The sequence below is a fragment of the Bubalus kerabau genome, chromosome 19, assembly GCF_029407905.1.
Source record: "Bubalus kerabau isolate K-KA32 ecotype Philippines breed swamp buffalo chromosome 19, PCC_UOA_SB_1v2, whole genome shotgun sequence".
In the NCBI taxonomy this organism is placed as follows: Eukaryota; Metazoa; Chordata; class Mammalia; order Artiodactyla; family Bovidae; genus Bubalus; species Bubalus kerabau.
The window spans coordinates 67676392-67696003 of NC_073642.1; the positions used below are offsets into that span (position 1 = coordinate 67676392).

Here is a 19612-nt window from a genome sequence, read left to right on the forward strand (position 1 = left end):
TGGTGGGCGCGTTGCCTGGTGAGGGGTCCCTCTGACACATCTGCCCCTGGAGCCTCTGGCAGCCGCCGCCACACTGGTTCTGGGTGGCCTCCCCTGCCCCCAGGCGCAGAAAGTGACGTCCCCTTTCTCCTCGGCGATGTGCTGCTTCGCACCAGACTTGGTCCACACGAGAAGCTGCTTCTGGGTTCAATAAATAAATATGCAAGCTTGCTATCTGGGCAGCATTTTATTGGGCAGTAGGGGAGAGCGTTGTTTGTGCTGGCACTCGGTGGATAGGGAGAGTGAGGCACAGGGCAGGAGCCGCAGCCCCTCCGTGTCCCGCTTGTAAAGCCACTTATCAAGCAAGGTCTTGCAGTCTCTTCTTGGAATGTTTTCCTGGGCTCTATGGGGGAGAAAGAGAGGGCCACTTGTCCACACTCAGATGAGAGCATCAAAAGGGCACAGCTGTCCTTTCCCCGCCCTGGCCGACACCATCAGGAGGGACCCTGGACGCTGGGGCCGGGGCTGTGGGCTGTGCCCTCCCTGTGCTGTGGAGGAGGAGGCTTTATTCTCAGGGAGTGGGTTGCCATGCCCGCCTCCAGGGGCTCTTCCCGACCAAGGGATCAAACCTGTGTCTCTTGTGTCTCCCAGACTGGCAGGCAGATTCTTCACCATTGCACCACCTGGGGAGCCTCTGAGTTCCAAAGGGCAGGTTCAAACAGTTGCTAATCAGGGAAGTTGGACTGGGGGACTGAACTGAATCAGGGAAGGGAGGGTATAGAGCGACAAGGGAGGAGCTGTTGAGAAATAATAGTGCAGCCCTGGGCAGGGTCACGGTTCCTCCTCAAATGATCTGATCAGTCGCTCAGTCGTGTCCGACTCTGGCCTCCATGGACTGCAGCACGCCAGGCTTCCCCGTCTATCACCAAGCCCCTGAGCTTGCCCAAACCCATGTCCATTGAGTCGGTGATGCCATCCAACCATCTCATCCTCTGTGGTCCCCTTCTCTGTCTGCCTTCAATCTTTCCCAGCATCAGAATGTTTTCTAAAGAGTCAGTTCTTCCCATCAGATGGCCAAAGTATTGAAGCTTCAGCGTCAGTCCTTCCAATGAATATTCAGGATACATAGAACAGTATCTTCGAGCTCTTCTGCTGGGTAGGTGTCCCAACAAATGGAACATGTTAACTACTCAATGAAACATTCTCCAGAGAGGTCACCCCCTGACTCCAGATGCCCTCTGGCTTTGAAGAATGCAGGCCCTGCAGGCACCCTGGTACTAAGCAGAAAGCCTGCCCCCTTGACTATAAGACACCACACAACCCCTCACCCTCACCCCGGGTGGGACACATCTGTTTATTATTTATTTATATTCGGCTGTGCTGGGTCCTGCTGCTGTGCAGGCTTTGCTCCAGCTGCTGCAAGCGGGGGCTACTCTCGTCACAGTGCTCGGGCTTCTCACTGCTTGAGTTCCCGGGTTGCAGGGCACGGGCTCTGGGGCTCGGGCTCAGTAGTTGTAGCACCGGGGTTTCATTGCGCTTTGCCATCTAGGATCTTCCTGGCTCAGGTATCGAACCCGTGTCTCCTGCGTTGGCAGGCGGATTCTTTACCACTGAGCCACCAATGAAGCTCAGGACACACAGTTTTGAGGGCATTAGCCCAACATGGCCCCCTTCCTTCACCTGACAAAGCAATTCTTTTCTACTTCACCCCAAACTGTCTCCAAGATTCACTTCGGCGCCGGTGCACAGAGGCTGGGCTTCAGCATCAGCAGCATCATTCATTTCCATTAGTTCTCCCGGGCAACCTCGATGTCCATGGGTGAGGTGTCGAGAAGACAGGATATGCCTTAGAAAGGTTGAGCAGTTCTTCAGTGTCTCCCCTGAAGAGCATTTATTCTTTTTTAAGTACCACACCCCATCCCAATCCTAAAAACTGCCCCATGCCTCTGAGGAGGGCTGGTCCTGCCCACCTGGCTTGGGACCACGGCAGGGAGCCCTGGGGGCAGGATGCCCCTTCTGCCGAATGCCAGCCAGGCGGTTTCCAGGCTGAAGGACATCTGATGGGCTACTATTATGATGGTTGGGTTCTAACAAATACTGCAAAGGAGAGGAACAAGAAGTTCTAAGAAATGCTGCTTTGGAATGCTTTGCACATGCCAACTTACACAGTGAGATTCGCTCCAAATACACCCCCATTACATATAGTCTTTTATTTTTGGATATTTTCTTTCTTTGCCTGGGAAGCACTTGTCCTGAGCTGCTAGGACTTGAGTGTCATGAGACTACATCCCGTATCACAGCACGACATTTCTTAGGCTTCTGTTTCTGGAGGAGCAATGGCAGAACTGACCCCCAGCATCTGGTTGCAAATATTGCCAAACTAGGATTTAAACCAGAAGGACATGGAAGACACTTCACTGGCCTGTCATGGCCTAAGTACAAAGATGGGCAATTTTTTGGTAGCTAGTTCTCATTTGCATGATGCTGATCTTTATTCAGTGACGTCTAAAGTATTTTGGACACTAGTTGCAATTAGAAAGCTAATGTGCACTCAGTCGTGTCCAACTCTTTGCGACCCCAGGGACTGGAGCCCACCAGGCTCCTCTTGTCTATGGAATTTCTCAGGCAAGAATACAGGAGTGGGTTGCCATTTCCTTTTCCAGGGGATCTTCCCAGCCCAGGGACTGAACCCAAATCTCTTACATTTCTTGCGTTGGCAGGCAGATTCTTTACCGCGAGTGCCACCCATCTTAGTTGTAGTTACAAAGCTAATACAGTCCCACAATTTTAACAATACAAATATTAAACCAGGCATTTTCTACGCAAGTGGAATCTATGTAAAATAGGCCTAATTGACAAAAACCAGATCACTCAGTCATTTAGTTGAGGAACTCATTTATTTCATGCAGAAGTCTTCATAGATGCCACATTCACAACAGGTGCAGACAAGGCTGAGTGGTAGACAATGTCTGGAGAGGCCACAGAGAGCTGGTGAAGGGATCGAGCACAGGGCCCGATCGCAGGGTGCAGCCGGGGGGCGTGATCCCAGGGTACCGCCCAGCGCCCACCTGGAAGTCTGTCCGCTGGGGGGCTCTGGAGCCCGGAGGCGTGGGGGGAGGTCACAGCGCGCGGTGCCCAGTTTCCAGCAGCATGCTCTCCAGAAGCAGCCTGCTCCCGGCCTCCAGGTAGGGCTGGTGCAGCCACATGGACAGGTAGCTGAGGGCGAGGTCTCGGTCGGCCGTGTGTGCCAGCTGTTCCACCACCGTGCGCTTCAGGCGGAGCTCCTGGCCGTACATGTCCGAGAGCTTGCGGGAGACCTCGTCTGCAACGAACGCAGGCCCCCTCGAACAGCGGCATTTGCTGGAGGGGGATTTTTTGGCCCTGCTGCACTGCTTATGGGATCTTAGTGCCTGGACCAGGGATCGAACCCATGCCCTCTGGAGTGGCAGCACCAAGTCCTGACCACCGGACCACCAGGGACTTTGAAAAGCTGCTCCTTAAAAGCCAGAGTCAGCAGCAGAACTACGAGGAAGATGGACTCTGGCCAGTGTAGATCAGGATCAGATAACAAGGGAAATGAGTGTCATGGAATTAAAAAGCACCTGTAACCTTCTCTACGCAGCTCTTAGGAGCCTACAGTCACTATACACAGCACATTCATCTCAAACCGACAATATTCAATGAACACGTTACATTAGGTGATTTTATCCTTCTCCCTTATTTAGAAGTGAGGTCTCAAAGCGACATCAAATAGTTTAGCCCTTCTTTTAAACTAATGATGCTAAAAACAGCCCTTACTGCACAATTTATTTAAGTAATGGAGTTTGTTTTCCCAGCAGCCTGCCTTCATGGGGCAGGCTAAAGTGATCCCCATTTACTTTTTAAACAAAGCAAAACAAAAAGTGAAAATCTATCTTTCTACAAAAAAAAAAAAAAAAAATCCTGCCTCTGCTGAGGAGGCTAAGTTCATTCTGCCCATTGGCTTTAAAGGACTAATGGCAGCTTGCTTCATGGGTCTCTAATGATGTTTAACATTCTTTGCTGATTGTTGTTCAGTCACTAAGACGTATCCGACTCTGTGACCCTATGAACTGCAGCTCGCCAGGCTTCCCTGTCCTTCACCATCTCCTGGAGCTTGCTCAAACTCATGTCCATTGAGTTGGTGATGCCATCCAACCATCTCATCCTCTGTTGCCCCCTTCTCCTGCCCTCAATCTTTCCCAGCATCAGGGTCTTTTCCAATGAGTCTTTGCTGGTTAGTAGGTAATTAAAGCCAAGAAGAAACACTCATCTAAGATGCCTCCATCTCCCTCCCTCCCAGTGGATCCTCCTGAATTGAATTTCAAAGTCTTGTCAGCTTTAGAGGGCCAGATCTAAATGGCATGAAATGCTCTCAGGATCTACCCTTGAAAAGCAGGCAGAAAGAACTACTTACAAAAATGAGCCGTGGGCCACGTGTGGAAGAGTGGGGGGCGCTTCCTCTCCTCCCCATGATGGTAATCCTCTAGTTCACAAACGCCCTTGGTGGTTGAAGACAGCTTTTCCATCTTCATCTGTATTTTTGTCTGAAAAAGATATTAACTTAGACTATGAGAATATTATTGGAAATTCAGTCTTAGATTCAGTAACTCTGAAGATTTCAAAGCTAAGAAATGTAAGTCTGTTGAGATGTAAGTCCAATAACTCAATACCATTCACTCCGTGTGCAGCAAATTTCTGGGAGATGGAGGTAAACGGTTGCTTTGATTTCACAAGTTTGGATTACTTCAGTAATAAACCCTGGATCTCCATTGCTGGAGAAGAGGAAGCTTGCTGAGCACTAGCTCTCTGAACATCACTCACTTTTTAGCACTGAAGACCTAGAGGGGTGGCAAGGCAGGCTCTCCCTTTCATGGAATGAAAGACAGGAGAAGAGGCATGAAATGAGCTCACCTCTGACTCTGATGCACTGCCTTTGAGTTTGATGCCAAAAACTCAGCCTCTGTGCACCAGTGCTGAATCAAATCTCGGACAGAGTTTTGGGTGAAGTAGAAACGAGTAGCTTTATTGCTTTGCCAGGCAAAGGAAGACATGGCAGCCTCTTGCTCTGAAAAACTGTGTGTCTGCGGCCCAGGGGTATTTGACAAGGAGTTTTACAGCCACAAGGGGTGGGGTTGCCGATAAGATTAGGGTGTGTGTAAGGCCTGGTCTCAGGTGGTCGGGCCTCCTAATCTTGATGAATTTCTCGGGTCCCTTTAATCTTGCCTCCAGTAGTTTCTTGACTGCTCCTCTCTAAATTAGCAACTGCTGGAATCCACCCTTTGGAACTCAGGGAAGGTCAGGGAGGCTGGAGTCTTTTTTTAAAAAACAAATGATTTATTCATTACAATTTTATTTAATGGTTTTTGGCTGTGCTGGGTCTTTGTTGCTGTGGGGCTCTTCTCTAGTTGCAGCGAGCGGGTTGGGGGGCGCCCTCTGGTTGTGGTGCTCGGGCTTCTCACTGCAGTGGCTTCTCTTGTCGCCAAGCACAGCTCCAGAGCAGGGGCTCGGTAGTTGTCGCTCATGGGCTTAGCTACTCGGCGGGATGTGGGATCTTCCCAGATGAGGGATCGAACCCATGTCTCCTGCATTGGCAGGCGAATTCTTTACCACTGAGCCTCCAGGGAAGCCCCGTATTTATTTATCTGGCTGTGCCAGGTCTTAGCTGCGGCACTCGGGATCTCTGATCTTCGCTACAGCACGTGGGATCTAGTTCCCCAGTCAGGGATTGAACCCGGGTCCCCTGCACTGGGAACGTGACATCTTAGCCACTGGACCACCAGGCAGGTCTCGAGACTGGGGTCTTGTGTACAAACAAGAAAGGTGGGACAAAAAGGCTTCCGTGTCCTGCTTGGTTTCAAGTTCACTGAGACCTCTGAGGTTTGGTTTCGTTGTTGATAAAACTGTAATAACGAAAGGCAGCCCAGCATGCTGCACACGGGGAGGCAACAGCGAGCACGTGAGCTGACGGTGCCTTGGTGCACGTCAGGAGCTTGCTGCAGTGGGGACCGGCCCGACAGAGTGCCTGCTAACACAGGGGCCGGGGGACTGAGCGAGTGCTTGCAGAGCGCCCGGTCAGAGCTATGTCAGTGTTTGAGATTTTTTCAAACATGATTGGACCTTGACATAAGATGGCTGCTGCTGCTGCTGCTAAGTTGCTTCAGTCGTGTTCGACTCTGTGCGACCCCATAGACAGCAGCCCACCAGGCTCCCCCGTCCCTGGGATTCTCCAGGCAAGAACACTGGAGTGGGTTGCCATTTCCTTCTCCAATGCATGAAAGTGAAAAGTGAAAGTGAAGTCGCTCAGTCATGTCCGACTCTTAGCGACCCCATGGATTACAGCCTACCAGGCTCCCCCGTCCATGGGATTTTCCAGGCAAGAGTACTGGAGTGGGGTGCCATTGCCTTGGTCCTAAGTATGAAGTTAGCTTTATGTACACAGCGGGGTGTAAGAAAAGCTCTACCAGTCATCAAAAATCTTAATTCCCTGCACTTGGTCCTTCAAGCACTCTCTAACTACATGAAGCGGCTGAACTAAATTTAGCTAACATTAGTTTTTAAAGGACCAGGCTCTGTTCCCAAATCTTTCCAGGTTCGATATTTCATTTGGCCCGACCCCAGGAGGTAGGACTCATCAGTTCCGGATGACAGCTGGGAAAATTCTCAAGGTTGCTGAGCTCGGGAAGGACGAGGCCAGGCCTCGACACCCCATCCCCAGCCCTGCCCTCGGCGTCCTGCGGCAGCTCCCCGCTGCCACCTAATGCTTAGAACAGCTGACGAGCCCAAGGACAGCAAAGGAAACCCCAGAGGCTCCAGCCTGGGCCGGAGGGGCCAGCTCCATCTGGGGGCTCATTCAACAATAACGACACCAAAGTCACACACGCCACAGCCCTGAAGTGACACGCTTGCCGTGCCAAGTCCCTCCTAAAGGCAACAGCCCTCACCGTGAAATGTTCGTCCAGCTGAGGGACACGGACACCTCCACCCTCCACCAAGGCCAGATTCAAGGCCAAGTCAAGCCTGGGAAACCATTCTCTCTAAAGGCCAGAGGAAAACAGGAATAATGATATCAATATCCTCATAACATCAACTTTGGTTTTGAAACAGAACTAATTCTCAAACTACTTTATTTATTTATTTTTTTTGGCCATGCTATGCAGCTTGCAGGATCTTAGTTCCCCAACCGGGGATTGAACCTGGGGCCCACAGCAGTGAGAACTGAGTCCTAACCACTGCACCACCAGGGAAGTCCCTTGAACCACTTATTCCATTTAAAATAGAATAAATCCACTGGGGCAGAGAACTCTGGGGCCTGACAGCTACCACCCATGGTCAGCCCAGGCTTTGTCTGAAGGAAGGCCAATGGCACCCCACTCCAGTACTCTTGCCTGGAAAATCCCCTGGATGGAGGAGCCTGGTGGGCCGCAGTCATGGGGTCGCGAAGAGTCGGACACGACTGAGCGACTTCACTTTCAGTTTTCACTTTCATGCATTGGAGGTGGAAATGGCAACCCACTCTAGTGTTCTTGCCTGGAGAATCCCAGGGACGGGGGAGCCTGGTGGGCTGCCATCTATGGGGTCACACACAGTTGGACACGACTGAAGTGACTTAGCAGGCCTTGGGAACTGGAGCCACTGTGGGGCATGCGGTCACCTCAAGCCTAGTGGCCATTTTCGGCTGCCCTGCCAGGCCATGAGCTGTGGGTGGAGGGGCCAGGGGCAGGACGCGTCACCTGCTCAGTCCATCAGGCTGGGTTTTCTGGACCTTGACTCAGGTCTGACACCCCCCCAGGCCACCCCTCCTCTGCACAGTCAGCGGGGCTGGGGAAGGGGGTCCCATGACACCAGACAGCCACGCGAGAACAGGGAGAATGGGGACCACGCAAGCAAAACCAGTCAGTCCCTCCTGCCTTGCCTGAAAGGGGAGGCGAACAGCCTCTTCCCCTTGTTCCTGCCCAAGACCTCCTTCCCCACCGTGGTGTGCATATGCACAGAGTTATAAATGAGGGAAGTGCGTGCTAAAGAAAGCCAAATGGCATTTAGAAACAAAATCCTTCCCAGGGTTTTTACGTTTCGTAAAAGTCACGTTAGCATGTGCCTGAAGTGTTTCTCGTTCTGATCCAGCTGGGGGTTCTGTGAGATGTTTTGTGCGGAGAGGGAGGCGGTAGGCCACGGATGATGAGGTTCTGGTGCGAGTGTTGCCATATAGACCCAACAGACAATAGCCCGGCTGCCTGTACTTAACTTTGCTGAAAGCATTTCAATATACACAGGGAACTATATTCTATATGCCGTAACAGACCATAAAGGATATGAGAGAGAGTATGTGTACATGTGTAACTGAATCACTTTGCTTTACAGCACAAAGGAACACACTGTTGCAAACCAACTAGACTTCAACGAAACAACAAATACTGACAATTAAAAGCTAAGTGTGACCAGAAATAGACATTTCAATATAGGAACTTAGCTATCCAGTTTTTTCGCTTTCAAGCAACGTGTGCACTGGTGTTTTGTCCAAACAAAACCACTTGCCAAAATCAAATGGGTTAATGTGGGGGAAAAAACTGATTACTCTGCCTGTGTCAATTCAGGAAGCCTAGGTCCAGAAGCTGAGGTCAATGACCCAATTACTGGAGACACAGCAGTGACCATAGAGATGCGACAAAGCAAACACCCACACGCCTTCCCCTCCAGCCTTCCTAGCAGTGGCGCTGAGAAGGGACCAACGACACAGGCCTGTCCTGTTTCTGCCTGAGCACCGCCTGCGAGGGGTGGGGCAGGCGGCCAACTGTTTCCTATCACAGCACCACCCGAAGGTGGTGTTACAAACCAGGACAATCGCAAAACCCTGATCGTTTACTTAGAGGAGACAGACAGCTCCCCCCGCGGCAAAATATCCTGAAGACAGCAGTGCGTTTCGATCAAAGGAAAGGCGAAACCAAGATGTCCTCGGTGCCCTATTTATTTTTCTCATTTTCATGTTTCAGAAGCCATTACAGCTTATAAAGGATGTGCTTCTTTTCTGAGAAACTCATAAACCTATAGTCTGCCTTTAATAGGCGGAATCCTGACTTTGAACAAGTGGTATCTTGAAGAAATACAATGATCCTCGACATATGCTGTTTAAAAAGATAAGGAAGCATGTAAAGCATTAGAAACACATCAAGAAATGTTAGAATATATAGACGCTCTATGTGGAGAAGCTTTAGTTATCTGTGTTGAAGATATGTAAAACCCATTCCCTGTGTCTGGCTGAGATGAGGGTGTTTCGTCCACATGAGGTGGCCAGCGTGGTGGGTACCAACATCCAGCCTTGAGTTAAACAACACTTCAGAGCATCCCTTATGGGTGAGATCAGGGCCCTCAGGCCAGATCCAGCTCCATCTATTTTTGTGTGTCCCTTGAGCTAAGAATGGGTTTTACATTTTTAAGTGGTTGGAAAAAAAATCAAAAGCAGAATATTTCATGTGACACATGAAAGCTGTATGAAATTCACAGTTCAGTGTCCATAAATAGAGCTCTGCTGGCATGCAGTGGTGCCCACTCGCCTCTGGACGGCTGCTGAGTAGAGGCGAGCAGCCCGCAAGCCTAATCTGCTTCCTGTGGGGACCGGGAGCAGGGACATGCCCTGCGACATGCGTATCAGAAGGAAGGTCAGGATAGCATCTCGGAAACAAGATTTATGGGGCAGGCAGAGCAAGAGACCAACGAGGAGGTGGTGGAGGGACAAACAAAATCTCGGAGGAGGGAAGTGTGGAACCCCGCCAGGCGCCGGCGCACACTCGCCCCGGGGCGGCGGCACCTTACCAAACCTTCCAGGGTGGTCTGCAGCTCCTCGCACAGCGTCTCGAGCTCCCTGCTGTATTCCGGGTGCTCCTTTTCGGCACAGTCGTCAGAAGCCAGGCCGCTGCTCGCTAATTCTATCTTGTCTTTGCTCCTGGACCAGATGGAAAAGCGGGAACAGAACACGCTCCATGAGGTCGCCTCCCTCGTTAGGGTGAAGCCTAGAAAGCTCAGTGTCCGTGGGCATGTGTCGCCATCGACTGCCCACTGGTGTCATTTCACATCCTCATATTTACATGTTATTCACGCAAACAAGGAGTATGTCCATCCACTGCTCGATTCTGCCCTACAACAAAGTCAGTTCAATCCAGCCCTGTGGCGTCTTCAGTGGACAAGACGTGGTCATTTCCTCAGAGCCCGCCAGCTAGGAATGCGTTTTGTAAATGGAAAGCTGTGATCCATGGCACCTGAAATTAATCTAGTGGCTCCACAATCAACATTTAAGTGAAAAAATGAAACATTAGAAGATTATCAGAGAAGATCTTCTCGTTGTTCTTCATTTTGTAGTCCAAAAAGTTTTAAAAAAGATTTTTGGAGCATACTTGATTTAAATGCTGTGTTAGTTTCTGCTGTACAGCAAGTGAATCAGCCATACATACACATACAGCCACTCTGTTTTAGATTCTTTTCCCATCTAGGCCATTACAGAGTATTAAGTAGAGTTGCCTGAGCTAAATAGTAGGTCCTTATTAGTTATCTATTTTATTTACAGTATGTGTGTGTGTATGTATCAATCCCAAACTCCCAGTGTATCCCACCCCCCACCTCCAACTTCAGAGAGCATCTTATGGAGTCAGGTAAGAACTGCTTCATGGAACTTGCTGAGCAGGAGAAGGGACCAGAGGGCTGACATGTCTGATGTGCTTGGGAGAGCTGGCGAGGGCCAGGGGTCCAGCCCAAGAAGTTAAGACTCTCGACTCCGGCCGGTAGACAAAAGATATGCAGCTTTGAGAAATCAAAACTACTATATATAGATCCACACTCATGTTTCTCTTCAGGTCATTTAAATCTTTCGCCTTTTACTAAAAGATTTCCATGGGTAGGAACAAGCTTGAGTCTTGATTAAATTTTTTGAGGCCTTGCGTAAGCCAGGCTGATTAAAAAAAAAAAAAAAAAACCCAAACTAAAAATATATATACAGGAAAATGCAAAGAATAATAAAGCAAATCTTTCAATCAGAACTGGCAACTGCCAACGGTTTCTTCATTTTCTTTTGTCTACAGTTTCTCTTTTGTCTTTTTAAAAGAACTTGCTAAGGGAAAACACACTCCAGCATGTCTCCTCTGCTCTGAACACCCCACTGGGTGTTCTGACCACGTCTGACTCCTGGTCACCATAGGGAGATAACCAGGGCAAGGTCCGGGAGGGTCTCAAGCCCAGGGGCTTCTCTCCCTGTGCATCTGGGGTAAAAGCACAGGGCCCAGGGAAGCGTTCAGGTTCCCCAACCTAGAAGCTACCCAAACCCCTGTCCTTCCGGGTTTTTATGGAGGCTTCCTTATGAAGTCACAATTGATTAAATGATTGGCCATCGGTGATTAACTCAACCCCCCCCAGAGTGCAGGTGAGGGGCCGGGGCTGGCAGTGCCAGCTCCAACTGCACGGCTGGTGTCCCCCTCCTTACGGGTTTTCCAAAAAGCCCCCTTATTAACGCAGGCTCGGATGTCTTAGGAAGGGGCCTGTTATGACCACAGGGCACTCCTTACTCATTCTGGAGCTCATTCAGGAACTGGAGGACCAAAGAACAAGTCTTACTATAACTAAAGATTCTTCCATAGGTCAAGTCCCTAAGGAAATCATAAGGGTTTTAAGAGCCATGTGCCAAGAACAGGGACAAAGGCCAAATCTATGTATTTTCTAGTGATAGTCACAACACCGCAGAAATAAAACGCAGCAGTCTGGAGATGAAGTAGAACCTGCCCCACCGTCCCATTCAGTCCTCCCAGAAAGTACCAGCGCCTGAGTCTGTCTCCTCCCAATCCATTTTGATAATTTGACATGCAGATGTAACCACAAACGATTTGTAGCATAATTTTGTTTCTAAAATACACGTACCCTTCACACCTGCACGCACTGTTCTATCAGTGCTTGCTCACTTTGTTTATCCACGTTGCTGGAGGCTACCTGGCCCACTCTAAAAGACACCCATGAAGTGTCTGCCCGGTCGCTAAGGCCGAAGCGCACAGAACGTGTTCTGCCGGTACTTACGACAAGCTGATTTTCATGTTGGCGATACTGTTTGCGGTAGCAAAACCCCCATCGTTGAGGGTTTCCCACTTCAGGATTAAATTATGCCAGTCGGCCGCATTGTCCTTAATTTTTCTTGCACTGACGGATAAGACAGGTTTTCTTGGCGTTACAGTTCCAAGAGTCTTTGCTAATAGGGAGGGAGAGAAACATCACTTTATGAAATTCAAGATCACAGTTGGGGGGAAAATGGTCCTTGTGATTTGCGACAATAAGACTATTTAAAACACTACATCAACTGGACAAATCCTGTTGTGAAAATGAAGACATGTGGACGAATGTGAAAGTTCCTGGGACGAGACAAAGAGAATTGTTTCTACCTTTAAAGTCTCGGCAGATATAGCCGAGTCCTCTAGAAGCCTAATGGCTCCACACTTTCACCCCGAGCGCTCTGTGATGTCAATGTGAAAGTCGCTCAGTCGTGTCCAACTCTGCGACCCCATGGACTGTAGCCTGCCAGGCTCCTCTGTCCATGGAATTCTCCAGGCAAGAATTCTGGAGTGGGTAGCCGCTTCCTTCTCCAGGGGATCTTCCCAACCCAGGGATGGAACCCAGGTCTCCCACACTGCGAGCACTGTGACCACTTGTGAAGGTCGGGATGGAGGCAGAGCTGTAACTTTGTGCTGCCAGGCTCTGATGCCCCTGCCTTGGTGCTCCCATTCTCTAGCCTCAGGCACTCTGATACCTGGCATTTGCTCCAAGCCCTGTGGGTAACTGGTGCTAGTCACTCCAACACTGACAAGGCTGGACCCCAGAGACGCAGTGACAGTCTCGACGCTGCCAACGCAGGAGGAGGTCCAAACTCTTTCAGGACCTGGCTCCCTCTCGGCCTCGCTGCAAACCCCACCTTGAAGCCCCTCGATCTCTAACTAAAGTCATCTACTTGTAACTCTGGAAAAGTCTTCTGCATGTGCAGTTCTCTCTGCTAGAAAGTTCTTTCCTTCCTGAAAATGATGCTGCCCATATCCTGGGACCCACCCAGACCCCAGCTCCTGTGGGAAGCAACACCCAGACCACTCAGGCTGTCTGGCCCTCCCACCCCTCTCTTCTTCTCTACTTAGAATCCCTCAGGGACTTCCCTGGTGGCCCAGCCCAGGTTCGATCCCTGGTCAGGAAACTAGATCCCACATGCCACAAATAAAGATCCTGCATGCTGCAATGAAGATTGAAGATCCCTCGTGCCGCAACTAAGACAAACACAGCCAAAAAACCAAAAAATCCTACAAAGGCATCTCATGGCCCACAGGATAAGGTCCAAATTCTCAGAGAGGTCCGTAGGAATCCAGGACACACAATTGTTTGGAGTATAGATTCTAAAGACCAGGCTGACTGGGTTTGAATCCCAGCTCTGTTACAGCCACCTGTGCAATCTTGGGTAAGTTAGTTAACCTCTCATGGTTTCAAAGTGTCCATCCGTAAAATGGGGATAAATTACATCTACTTCTGAGTTAACGTGAAGATGAGACCTGGCACATGGCAAGTATCCAACACAGTATATGTTACCTCAAGGGCCTCTCCAGTGTTTTTTCCACCACCACCAAGTGGTGCACTCAACCCTGACACTGCCTACTGGGAGTCAGCATCAGATTCCACAAGTTAACGGCTCAGTCCTGTAAGACTCCTCTCCCCTCCCTCCACTTCAGATCCCAGCTTCAAGTCCAGATGGCCACCTGTGCCTCTGACCTACAAGCTCCCCTCCTGAGGGTTGATTAACTTGTTAGAGTGGCTCACAGAGAGCTCAGGAAAACATCCTCCTTACTAGGCTGCCAGGGAGAGCCAGATGGGAGAGACGCATTGGCTGATGCATGTGGGCAGGGGAGCAGAGCGCTCTCCCTGCACCCCCAGCCGCTCACCAACCTGAACGTTTTCACAACCCTTCACTTTTGTTTTTTTATGGATGCTTTGTTACTTGGGCACAACTGATTAAATGAGTCACCGCTGGGGCTGATTTAACTCCAGCCTCTCTCCCCTTGTTGGAGCTGGTGGTTGAGGTGGGTGGGACTGAAAGTTACAACTCTAATCACACGGGTGGCCCCCCCCTTGACAACCAGCCCCCATCCTCAGGCTACCCAGGGGCTTCACTTTTAAATATCATTGATTTTTTTTCATTCATTCTTTATTTAGATAATTGTCCAGTATTTGCTGAAACCTATATGCAGGTCAGGAAGCAACAGTTAGAACTGGACATGGAACAACTGACTGGTTCCAAATAGGAAAAGGAGTACGTCAAAGATGTATATTGTCACCCTGCTTATTTAACTTATATGCAGAATACATCATGAGAAATGCCGGGCTAGAAGAAGCACAAGCTGGAATCAAGATTGCCGGGAGAAATATCAATAACCTCAGATATGCAGATGACACCACCCTTACGGCAGAAAGTGAAGAGGAACGAAAGACCCTCTTGATGAAAGTAAAAGAGGAGAGTAAAAATGTTGGCTTAAAGCTCAATATTCAGAAAACTAAGATCATGGCATCTGGTCCCATCACTTCATGGGAAATAGATGGGGAAACAGTGGAAACAGTGTCAGACTTTATTTTTGGGGGGCTCCAAAATCACTGCAGATGGTGATTGCAGCCATGAAATTAAAAGACACTTATGCCTTGGAAGGAAAGTTATGACCAACCTAGATAGCATATTCAAAAGCAGAGACATTACTTTGCCAACAAAGGTCCATCTAGTCAAGGCTATGGTTTTTCCAGTGGTCATGTATGGATGTGAGAGTTGGACTGTGAAGAAAGCTGAGCACCGAAGAATTGATGCTTTTGAACTGTGGTGTTGGAGAAGACTCTTGAGAGTCCCTTGGACTGCAAGGAGATCCAACCAGTCCATCCTAAAGGAGACCAGTCCTGGGTGTTCTTTGGAAGGACTGATGCTAAAGCTGAAACTCCAATACTTTGGGCACCTCATGCGAAGAGCTGACTCATTGGAAAAGACTCTGATGCTGGAGGGATTGGGGGCAGGAGGAGAAGGGGACGACAGAGGATGAGATGGCTGGATGGCATCACTGACTCGATGGACGTGAGTCTGAGTGAACTCCAGGAGTTGGTGATGGACAGGGAGGCCTGGCGTGCTGCGATTCATGGGTTCGCAAAGAGTCGGACACAACTGAGCGACTGAACTGAACTACATTACACCAGACATGGGCAAGGAAGTGCGTGAACTACGTAGACCAGGACCATTTCCATAGAACTTACTTTCCAAAGAGGAGGTGGATAACAATTAGGTGATTATCCATTTGTTTGTTTTTCCTTTTTGGCTGCACCATGTGGCATGTGGGATCTTAGTTCCCAGACCAGGGACTGAACCCAAGTCCCCTGAACTGAGTCTTAACCACTGGACCGCTAGAGAAGTCCCTATGATCATTAGCTTGTATCATAAATGCCAGAGAATAAAACAGGATCTTGTGTTAAGAGCGAACCCTGAAGACATTGTCATTTAGGCTGAAACCTAAATGATGAAAAGTCAACAGCAAGGACCCTAAGTGAGAATGAGCTTGGTGAGTGTGAAACAAGACCCATGTGGCCAGAATGAAAAGGAGAGAGAGGGAGTAGTAGCTGAGGAGGCAGTCAAGACAGCCAGAAAGTATTAGGCCAAGGTAAGGCATTTGGGTTTATTCCAAGTCAATGAAAAGCAAGCAGGAAGCTTTGAGTAGCTACATGCCCTGACACAGGTTTTTAGAAAGTCACTTCCACAAAGAAGTCTTCTTGGATCCCAAGGTTAGGTTAGGACTTACTGCACTCTATACCTGAACACCCTCGACTTCATGAAGTTTCATTCATGACACTCACCAACGCAGTGCATTTGCTTGTTTAATGCCCAATACATTCCTTGAAAGACTAAGTTCCACCACAGTAGCGACTAAGGCTGTCTTGTTCCCTCTTACAACTTCAGCACATAGTGAAGGAAAGTCACTCAGTCGTGTAGGACTCTTTGCGACCCCACGGGCTATACAGTCCATGGAATCCTCCAGGCCAGAATACTGGAGTGGGTAGCCTGTTCCCTTCTCCAGAGGGTCTTCCCAACCCAGGGATCGAACCCAGATCTCCCGCATTGCAGGCGGATTCTTTATCAGCTGAGCCACAAACGAAGCCCTCAGCACATAGTAGGTGCTGACTAGAATGCGTTAAATGGAGAAAAAAATCTCTTACCGCCTGTACCACAATCTTCTAAGGCGTTCCCTTACCGAATAGGGGCTCCTTGCGGGCGAGGAGCGCGTGAGAGTCATTATCTGTCTGCCCCAAAACACAGCACATATTTAGGAACCAAAAACAACGCTCTGACTTCAAGAACTCAAACGAGATCAGGTATCAGCCACAGAGCAGGACAGCAGCATAGTGGGTATCTTACTTATTCTCTCCAAGCCTCGACTTCCCACCTGTTGATGACACTTCAAGGTATCGTGGTGAGGCTCAGTGAGCACTCGCTGAATGACAGCTTTTATTACAAGCAGAAAAAACTCTGTGGCCAGGAACTCTGACTGACGGGATTTCAGAAAAAGCGCTCTGCTGTTGCTAATTTATAACGACAATTTGAGTGTCCGGATCTGCTGACGCTCTTTTGTATCATTTGGCAAAACTGACTTTCAGGCCGACTGCGGAGCCTGTGCCGGGGCCAGCGGGCTGTACCGGGGCCAGGCACGAATCGGCACGCAACTAGGAAAACTTCCGGCCGCGGGTCCAGCTCCAAGACCAAACGGCACCATTCGCACCCTCCCGCTTGGGAAAACTGGCCCTTCTCACGCACCTTCCATGCCTTCCGCAGGGATCCCGGAAAAGAGATCCGAAGCCCCGCCTATGGGACCGGAAGTCCTCTGCGTCACTTCCGACACGCCCACCGCCCCTAGATCGGGCTCTGCCGCTCTAGCCGGCGGCGGAGCCGGCTGTTCCTCGGCGGTGCCCGTCCCGTTGCCCAGGGAACGGACTCCCGGCAGTCCCCGCGGCCCGGAGTCCATCCCCATCTCCTCCGGCCCGGCCGGGCCGACGAGTCCGGAGGGGCTGCCGCGGGAGGTGAGTCCCGCCACGCCGCCCGGCCCCGCGCTCCCCCGCCCGAGCCGAGCTCCTGCGCCTCAGGGTCTCACTGTCCGTTCCGCCCCCGTTCCCGACCCCCGTCTCGCCCGCGCCAGGTGGCCGAGGCCGTTGCCGTGGCGCACGAAGCGTCGGACCCCGTTCCGGGCAGAAGCGGGCGGCCGGCTGAGGGAGCCATCGTCGCCCACGCCTCTGGGCGCCGCGGGTCCGCCGCCCCGCGCGCGCGGCTCGCTCGCCTCTCAGGTTCCGCGCCTTCCGTCTGCCCGGGCCGCGCCCTCGCACCCCCGCCGGCCCCGGGTGCCGAGCTCCAGGGTCTTTCTGAGGGACCCTGCGCCTTGTCCCCCAGCCCGAGCCTCTCAGTCCCGGTCCCTTCATCCGCCCACCAGCGCCTGGCACCAGGCCTTGGCTCGTCCCCAGTCGATGCTAAGTGTTCGTTAAATGGATAAGTGAGCGACTCTCCTCTCAGTCCTTTAAGGCCTCAGGCAAGATAGTGAGTGCAGGTTGAAGAGTGCGGCACCCCGGATCAGACCCGGCGCACAGCACTGCCCCTTCCTAGCTGTGTGTTCAGGGCAAGTGATGTCTCCGTAAACTTGAGTTTCACCGTCAGTAAAGTAGGGATTGATAATAGTTTCCAGCCCTGGCTGGGTGAGAGGATTAAACGGGTCAGTGCTTGTGAATTGCTCAGCACCGTGGCCGGGCGCTGTGCGTTTCAATAAAGGCTAGCTAGCCCCTGCGGTCCTTACCCGCACACCCTACTTACTTTTCTCTGCTCTTTTGTTCTTCATCCCTTTTCTTGCTGAGATTCAGGAATTTTATTCCGTCCTATTGCTTCTGTTGACGTTAGTTGGCAGAGTGCGGGGGACCAGCTTGGCAACACCCTTGCCTTATCTGCTGGAGCGATCAGTTGCACTTGGGCTTGACTTCCTCCTAGTAGCCAAGGTCTTGAAAACTTTTAAGGAAAGGAGTTCTGGAAATCCCCAAACCCAGATCCCAGGATGGACGGAATCTGGGAATAAAGTCATTGTAGCCCTTGTGTTCACCAGCCCTCGTCCCCTGAGCTGCAAACCTCTTTGTACTTCCTCCCACCTAGAAGCTACCGTGCACCTTGGTGAAGCTCTGAATTTGTTTGTTTGTTTGTTTGTTTTTGAACATCCCTTGTTGGTTCATTCAGCAGGTAGTTATTTGGTGCCTGTTGTATGCCAGCCAGAGTACCAGCGTCTAGAGACGCTGTGGTGGACCAGACAGACCCAGCCCCTGTCCCCAGGGAACTTTCCAGCTTGAGAACCAGCAGGTGTAGGTACAGGGAATACTCTGCTCGAGTTTTTAGGACTGGCTTGGAGGCTGGTGGTGGAATCAGGGTGGTCCTCTTCTGAAGGAGTGACTAGTAAGGAGCTTTTGTTAGGTTTAAGTTACTTTGTAGTCTCATTGTCTTTTTCAGCATAAGATTGGCTCCTATTGGATTCGTTTTCCATTTTCTCTAAGAGAAATTAGACCTTAAGTTTGGGGGAGGCCTCATTTTATCTTAGCTTCTGTGTAGTTTGGACAAAATAGTTCCTGGAACTTAGTGGGGAAAAGGGAAGGAAAAAGGCGTCAGGCAGAGTAGCTGACTGAACTTAGAAAAGTGGAGAATGGATTGGAAAACAGTTACTCATAACAGCAACAAATTTGGAGTCAGGCCTGGAGAGATGTCTAGATACAGAAGAGCATAAGAGCGTGGTAGAATCCAAGGGAGTAGCTGATGGCTCTGTGAACTGCTGAGACAGAAGTGAGCTGTTGTTTGAAGCGTGTGTCAGTTTTAAATGAATGTATTCTTTGGACCCAGACATAAAGAGACCATTGAGTTTTTGCATAATGATGGATGTAAGTGATGTGGAGTGGTTTTATATGTTGTTCTACCATACCTCAGGAATTCTGGCCGTGTTTAGAGAGAGATTAATTCAACAGATATGTGTTGATTGTACCACACTCCCTGGTGGTCTTTTGGAGACGAGCAGGATGTAGATGAAGACTGGCAGGAAGCCACCGAGGAGGATAGAGAGCAAAGCATGTGGTAACCACGCTCATAGCGTTCTGTGAAGGCGGAGAGACACCAGCGAAGTGTCAGAGGGAGTCTGAAGGCTTCCTGTGGCCAGCGTGTTCTTACAAGATATGTGTGGGGGATGGGGAAGGAACGAAAGGGACTTTGCAAAAACCGTGGGTGTTCCGGGCTGTGCTGGCAGACTGGTGTGGCTGCAGTGTGGGGTATGTGGAAGGAAGAGTGGCCTGAGATGAAGCTAGATACAGGCTGCCTTGTTGAAATGCTCAACTTCATGCTCTGATCAGACTTCAGCCCCTCTGAGCACTAGCTAACCAGCAGGCTTGGGATCAGGGAAGTGACCAGATTTCATTTGAAAGATAAATAACTGCCTCCATCTCATTATGTTCAGCCATAAGATTTTATGTGAAGTCAAGTGGACCTTAAGAAGTATCACCAGAAATAAAGCTAGTGGAGGTGATG

General features: G+C 50.3%; 2 protein-coding genes and 1 non-coding gene across 9 annotated transcripts in view; 2 read left to right on the forward strand and 1 right to left on the reverse strand.

Moving 5' to 3' along the window:
* Positions 1-2857: 2857 nt before the first annotated feature.
* On the reverse strand, positions 2858-17915 carry CINP (cyclin dependent kinase 2 interacting protein). 4 transcript variants are annotated; one of them, XM_055556465.1, is made up of 5 exons: positions 17876-17915; positions 12049-12217; positions 9808-9937; positions 4415-4544; positions 2858-3301 (listed from the first exon to the last, which is right to left on the reverse strand). In XM_055556465.1, exons 1-5 carry the CDS (start codon positions 17898-17900, stop codon positions 3099-3101), a joined length of 657 nt encoding a protein of 218 aa, XP_055412440.1. In that variant the 5' UTR covers positions 17901-17915; the 3' UTR covers positions 2858-3098. The 4 variants fall into 4 exon arrangements, with proteins under 4 accessions (XP_055412440.1, XP_055412437.1, XP_055412439.1 ...); XM_055556462.1 differs by lacking the exon at positions 17876-17915 and adding an exon at positions 16835-17094; XM_055556464.1 differs by lacking the exon at positions 17876-17915 and adding an exon at positions 16275-16411.
* Positions 10822-10938, forward strand: LOC129634653 (U5 spliceosomal RNA). Its single transcript, XR_008705825.1, has one exon. It is a non-coding gene; the product is annotated as a U5 spliceosomal RNA (small nuclear RNA).
* Positions 16960-19612, forward strand: part of TECPR2 (tectonin beta-propeller repeat containing 2) — a 102518-nt gene continuing 99865 nt past the window's right edge. For all 4 annotated transcript variants that reach the window (XM_055556451.1, XM_055556452.1, XM_055556453.1 and 1 more), the window contains exon 1: positions 16960-17097. The gene's annotated coding sequence lies outside the window, so the exon portion shown is untranslated. The remainder of the gene's footprint in view (positions 17098-19612) is intronic.

Bases quoted from the DNA above. Each gene is read 5' to 3' on its own strand.
- CINP (XM_055556462.1), bottom strand. From the start codon at position 17,048: ATGGGGATGGACTCCGGGCCGCGGGGACTGCCGGGAGTCCGTTCCCTG. The intron at 9,938-12,048 runs GTAAGTACCGGC...CATCTGGTCCAG, and splicing joins AACATGAAAATCAGCTTGTC to GAGCAAAGACAAGATAGAAT. The intron at 3,302-4,414 runs GTAAGTAGTTCT...CGTTCGTTGCAG, and splicing joins GTGGCCCACGGCTCATTTTT to ACGAGGTCTCCCGCAAGCTC.